This window comes from Coenobita brevimanus, chromosome 34, assembly GCF_032717465.1.
Source record: "Coenobita brevimanus isolate Jiangsu-jjx chromosome 34, ASM3271746v2, whole genome shotgun sequence".
Lineage (NCBI taxonomy): Eukaryota > Metazoa > Arthropoda > Malacostraca > Decapoda > Coenobitidae > Coenobita > Coenobita brevimanus.
In genome coordinates, this window is record NC_136987.1 from 22,730,999 (window position 1) to 22,737,876 (window position 6,878).

Consider the following 6,878-nt stretch of genomic DNA (forward strand, 5'->3'; position numbering starts at 1 on the left):
CTTGGGGATATGATTCCGTGGCTCAGATGCAGGAATGTGAGCTCTCTCCCAGATTTCCCCTAGTTCCTGAGACAGAACACATGCTGAATCCCTCAATGATCGTTTCTCTATTCGCATCTTGTAGCAAAGTTGCGCTAACACTTCTCCACAAGAAGGTAACTTACTTCCAAGTACTCTTTCACTTGGCTGGCCAACAAGCAGAATCCTGGTTTTGCTCCTGCTTTTCATCACTGGCGTTGTCAATTTCACTTCAGTCATAGCAAATAAGTGCTTCATAATAACTCAAAAGGCAATGGTCAAGGTCTTTCTACCATTAGTGTAGGTTTAGTTATTTGTCTCTTTAGGAATTAGTATAGGTTAGTGATTTGTCAATTAGGGGATTAGTTTCAGGTTCTTTAGATTAGGAATTTTTGTTTATAATGTAAGGTCCAATAATAAAAAAAAAATAATGAAAATAAAAATACGAAAAAATAATAAAATTAAAAATATTATATATATATATATGTACGTGTGATTGAAAGTTTTTCATTCATTCATTGCCAGAAGCCATGTATCCCACACGGGGTGGCCAAGGGCTTAGAGTTAATTGTTTTACAGGGAGGGGCACTAATCCTCCACCAACCCCACTTGACACGTAGGGATGCCAACAGCATCTGGTGTTCCCAGGCGGTCACCCGTCCAAGTACTAACCAGACCCAACGTTGCTTAACTTCGCTGATCGGACGGAAAGCTGTGTACTCAACGTGGTATGGCCGTTCTGTGAATATATATATATATACCATTCTGTATATATATATATATATATATATATATATATATATATGCATGGAAGTGTGTGTGTGTATGCATGTATGTATATATGGGTATCTGTATATACATATATATATCTGGCCTTAATGACCAGCTTTGCCTCAATGGTCGATAGGCCAAAAAAAAAAAAAAGGCAAATCCCTGAGAAAAGAAACAGATACTGGTATTACTAGAATGTAGCCTCCAATGAAGTAAAGCAAACGCATTTTTCCAGTAACAAAAAAGATAATTATCACAATAGTTTTGTTTATTAGGCTCTAACTCTGGGTAAGATGCGACACCAGTAAATATCAACCAGTTCGGCTAAAATCTGGTGTCTCAAGAATTTACACCTAAACTCACAATATACACTGCCAGCACACAAAATATTCCAGAATTAATTTTCCCCTTTAGTAATAAGGACCACCCTAATATAATAATTTTTGACGTTCCAGCCGGGAATCGAACTCGAGATATCAAGACCGCAAGCAGGAACCATTACCACTACACCATACCTAACTTCGACCTGAAGGTCTCAGGTTCAATTCCCGATTGGAGCGTCATAAACCTTCCACATATGTACCACGTGCAATTATATATATATATATATATATATATATATATCACTGAAGGTGTGTGTATGTTTTTTTCCTTTACTAATAATATTTTTTCATTGTCAAAGTTAGACCTGACATAAAGAATCATTTCATAGGAGGTAAGAGTAAGTGGCATGATAATGTCTTACAATTAGCAAAAAATATATCACTTAGATATCAGATATTTCTATATGGCCAAGTCATGTATGTAATCCAGACATTTTACTTCCGGAGAAACGTTTTATATCTGAATGCTCCATTTTTTGCACACTTTTTCATGTTTCCACAAAAACTTTATATTACGACATGTATCGACTCAAATTGTTAACATGGTGGGTTTGGTGCTCGTACAAAGGATAAATGAAAGAAACAATATAATACATTTATCTTTTCAGGACAGTCTTCTTTCCACATATAATTTTGGGGGAAAAGTTCCTGTGCTTTACCACCCATGTTGTCGATGCTCCACATGTAATTGTTCAGAGGGCTTTATTTAAACACCGTGTACTTGCGTAAATAATCTCCGAAAATAAAGCCTTTGAAAACTACAGTTTGCTTTAGTCTTCCAGATGTGAACAGTTTCACTCTTGTAATAATTATTTTCATAATAGCTTGGACTACCACATTCCTGCAGTAATCATATCGATAAATTCCTGAAGGATGCCACTGGATGTGAGACTTAGTTTTACTTGCACTCTGTTGATTTCCTTCTTTTGTATTTTCATGTTGGTGTTTCTGGATTATTTTCATCTGATGTAATTGGGAAAGATGACGATATTGAAGACTTTCTTCTATGCATAAAACTGAAAGCCGGAAGAAAAAGCGAAGCAAAGCTATGACCTTCCTTCTCAACAAAAACCAAATACCCATCCCCAGCACTGCACCAGTGGCTAAATTATTAAAGCGCGAGGGCTGGCGGGAAGTTGTACCGCATTCATATGTAATGAGAGTCTAGGAGCAGAGTTACCAGGGATGTTCTGCCCAGAGACCCAATATATCGTACCGTAGCATGAAAATTATCGTATCTTACCCTAAAATTATCGTACAGGTAAATTTTCAATTAAAACAAGTTACCAGACGAGATGGTGTGTAAAAAAAGATATGATGAAATGGTAAATGTAGACGGGGCATCATGAGCTTGACTGAGTCAATCCAGGAGAATCACAATTAGGTGAATACAAACTAGTAATTAAGACGGTACATTACTTTTGCCTTCCTTACACTCACGTTTCCCGGTAAGAAATTAAGAATATCCTACAAAGCTTTATGTATACCAGCATATCAACTGTACTTACGACTTTACTGAAGTCCTATACAAAGTTGCAGAGTGGGTAGTGGGTACAGCAGCACTACAGCTTGGCCAGGGCATTGAACCAGACCACTACCAAGCACCAAGTAAAGTTTGAACTTCTAAGTCCTTGACATTTATGGGGTCGGCCGGGCTTGGCCCTGACCTCCCATGGGACTGGGAGGGGAAAGGAATTTCGTGAGTGACTCAGGGGAAGCGTGGGTTACTGGGGTGTGGGCACAATGAACCGTGTGGCGGGAATAGTGAGTGTTGTTAACCTGCAGTATATATAAAAAAAAAAAAAAATCTAGAGAAGCTGAAATAGACAAAAATTATCGTATATTTTGAATGTGATATCGTACATCGTACAAGCATCCCAAATTATAGTACAAATACGATAATTATCGTACGTAGAACATCCCTGAGAGTTACCCAAGGGAGCACACTGCCCGCCTCCTCGTTCTCCTCTCCACCTACTTACATCACCACTTCCACTGGTTTCTATGACTTGGGTGGGTGTACAGAGTAAGATGGAAGAGAAATTATCGGAACTGTTACACCTCCTGAAATTCTTTTTTTTTTTTTTCACTCATGAGACGAAGTGCCTTAAACCTCATCCCATCATTTTAGTTGGAATGAACGATTGGGATGTTGGTTTATGATTAATATTATAACAATAATATTTATTATTATTAATACTCAGGAATTTCACTTATAAACCCACTTGCGCTTACTAAAAAAATTACATTTTTTTTCTTTTAGCAAATGAAAGTCTTACAGTAGGTCCTTTTCTGGAACAATGTAATCAAGACTCGATGATGTTGATCATAAAGATAATTTGTTACACGTTTGTTCCTACTATCGGATTCCATATCTTCTGGTAGTATTCTTACATTTTATCAATAGATCATGGCTAGCCTCAGACGATCTTACTCAAATAATGAAATTTTCAATCGTATTTTTAAAACTAAGATGGCAAATTGTATGAAAACCCCAAATATCTGAGTCCTTGTGTTGTGGAGCATTGTGGTGCGGTTAGCTGACATGCAGCGTTGCAGCGTACAATTAACAGCATGGTAGAATACGCCGTAAACATACCATGATTCAAAAAATTACTGTCAGAAACTGGGGGTTTGTCTGCCTCTTCCCAATGATATATTAATGTGATCGCCCCCATGGCATGAGTTAAATTGCACTAAGAGCCGCATGAGACACGTGTTAAGCAAGTTGCATTTTAGTTTTGTTGCTCTAAGTCAGGGGTCGGCAACCTTTTCAGTGCGAGGGCCAGAGAAAGTTTCTAGGAGTAGCCTGCGGGCCAGAATGGTAAAGAGAACCCAAAAGTGACAGTGTACAAAAATTTTATAGAAAAGCAGGCAAACCAGTGACTAGATTACAAGAAATTTATTGAAAAACATGCAAATCATTGACTGCCAAAAACAGTTTGTGACAATATACAAAAAAAAAAAAAAAAATAGAAAAGCAGGCAAACCAGTGACTAGATTACAAGAAATTTCTTGAAATACATGCAAATCAGTGACTGCAGAAAACAGTTTGTGACAATATACAAAAATTTTGTAGAAAAGCAAGCAAACCAGTGACTAGATTACTAGAAATTTATTGAAAAACATGCAAATCAGTGACTGCAGAAAACAGTTTTATCAAGAGACATGCAAATTAGTGGGATGGTTGGTGCTGCTTGCCATGGAGAAGTGATTCAATGTCTGGATCGATTGATGAGGTAGACAAGAGCAGAATGTCATTGAGGTGGCGGTCACTTAGCTGAGAGCGAACGCGAGACTTTGTATATTTAATTTTTGAAAAGAGTTGCTCACAACAATAAGTGCTGCCAAACATAGCAACGATGCGTTTTACATGCTCAGTGTTATTTGGAAATTTGTTAGAAGGGAGGACGAGGTCACGGAAGAAGGACAGTGGAGAAGTGGTATGGTACTTTGCCTTCAGTTCGTCATTACACTGAAGCTCCACCAACTCCATCTGCAGGGGGGCAGGGGCTTCGTCCACAGGGAAGTCAAAGGGGGAGGTGAACAGCTTGAAGCCTGGAGCCAGTGGCCTGACACCTGTGAAACGGGAGGCAAATTCCTCCCGCAAAGAGGTGACAACAGCAACACAAGTGTTCAGGTCCACGTCATCAGATGCACAAGCCGCAATACAAGGAAAATGCATAAACTGACCAGCAGCTAGTTGAGCCTCCCATAAGGGCAGCTTTACCTCGAAGGCGGTGATGTGCGAATACATGGCTGTGACTAGAATGTTTTTGTCTTGCAGCTTCACACTGAGGTCATTTAGGTGCGTAGTGATATCTGTGAGCAGGGCCAGACGAGCAAGCCATTGCAGGTTGGAAAAATGATCAGCACCTGGGAGGTTCTTTTGACGGAGGAATGTGGCGATCTCCTGCTGCAGGTTGCACACGCAGGACAGCATGGCTCCATGACTCAACCAGCGGACGTCACAGAAGTAAAGCAAGTCACCATAGTGTGTGTTGACTTCGTCCGTTAGTGCTTGGAACTGGCGGTGGTTAAGGCTGCGGGAGAGGATGGAGTTGACAACCTTCACGACTACAGACATGACATCAGTAAGGTTGGCAGACTTGGAGCACAGGGACTCTTGGTGGATGATGCAGTGCACCTTGTGGATGAGCTGGGTGTGTCCGGCGGCCTTACAGTGACGCACTAGCAGTGAGGCGGCACCCTTCTTCTCTCCAGTCATTGCTGGGGCACAGTCGGTCGTCACGCTCACAAGACGGGACAGGTCGAGGGAGTGTTGCTTCACACACTGAAGCATGGCACTGAAGATGTCTTGCCCAGTGGTGGTGCCATGCAATGGAACAAGCTGGAGAAACTCCTCATAAACCTGAAGGGCAGCAGTGACTCCACGAATGAAAATCGCCAGCTGGGCTGTGTCCTTCATGTCTGTGCTCTCATCAAGAGCGAGAGAGAAGGCATCGAAATTTGAGCAACAGGTCTTAAGTGAGTCGTTCACGCTGTCTGACATCTCCTCAATGTGACAACAAACAGTGCGGGGTGAAAGGCTCACACTTTCAAAGGCAGAACGCTTTTCAGGACAGAGGGAATCTATCACAACCATGATGCACTCCTTGATAAAGTCCCCGTCTGTGAATGGCTTCATCCACCGAGCAAGGAGGCAGGAAACCTCATAGCTGGTGCGCGTCACTTTGCAGCATCAGTAGTCTGCTTACGGAGGAGTGAAGTGCTTTTCTGCAGGTTGCCTGACAGTTTGACAATGGCCTCCTTCCTCTCGGCAGCAGACATCGATGTAAAGTCGATGCTTGATGCTGTGTCTCCCAGTGGCAGCGACATTATACTCTTTGAGGAAAGCCACAGTCTTCAAGCAAATGAGGCACTGGGCATGTCCAAAGTGTTCAGTGAAAAAGTAGTTCTCCCACTCAGGGTTGAAGGCCCGACACTCGAGGTCCACTTTCCTCTTCTTAACAACTGCAGACATGATGATTGGCTAAAAAGAAAGAAAAATAAAGAATAAGCACAAAGTGCGAAATAATGATCCACATGTTAGACACGAATACACACAAGACTTTTACATAGTAAAAAAAAAAATCTATCTATCTATCTATCTATAGCCCGACGCCCTAATCCCGCAAAGGGTGGCCGCAGACAAAACGCCTCCAAGTCACTCTGTCACCCACCATTTGACTCCCCTCCCCCCAACTCACCCCCCCCTCCCTCATATAAAAATTACGATACAGACGTCCACACAGTATTTTGTGACATGGTGTTACGCCCCTGTGTTGGGCGTGGGCGTGCGTATGTTTGAACGGGCGTGTTTGACTGTGCGCACATGTGTTTGAGTAAGGCTCAGTAAGCCATTGTCTGATTTGGGTGGGCGGGCGGGACAGGACCTACCAATACGAGTAACTAGTGAGTGTGAATGTTGTTGTGAGCTTGGAGGCTGGGTGAAGTGGGTGAATGAAGAGAGAGAGAGAGAGGGAGAGAGAGAGAGAGTAGCAGCAGCAAGAAATGCACTTTATATTATCCACATTCCCTAATGATAAAAGTACATTTCAGACTAAGAAAGTTTGATGCATACCTCTTCTCAGTACGAACTCCTACGCCACAGAGACTGGCCGCTGGCATGACCGTTACTGACTGGTGAGGGAAGGCTGGTCATGGGACATCACATGTAATGCAGAGTTGCCAGATGCCAAGATA

At 41.8% G+C, this 6,878-nt stretch overlaps 1 protein-coding gene and 1 pseudogene across 1 annotated transcript; both read right to left on the reverse strand.

Moving 5' to 3' along the window:
* Window positions 1-641: 641 nt before the first annotated feature.
* Window positions 642-760, reverse strand: LOC145396129 (5S ribosomal RNA; annotated as a pseudogene).
* Window positions 761-4,347: 3,587 nt separating this feature from the next.
* Window positions 4,348-5,820, reverse strand: LOC145396022 (general transcription factor II-I repeat domain-containing protein 2A-like). The gene has a single exon (XM_080269486.1). It carries the CDS (start codon window positions 5,818-5,820, stop codon window positions 4,348-4,350), a length of 1,473 nt encoding a protein of 490 aa, XP_080125612.1.
* Window positions 5,821-6,878: the final 1,058 nt, after the last annotated feature.

Excerpts from the sequence above, each read along its gene's own strand:
- LOC145396022 (XM_080269486.1), bottom strand. The coding sequence starts at position 5,820 with ATGAAGCCATTCACAGACGGGGACTTTATCAAGGAGTGCATCATGGTT.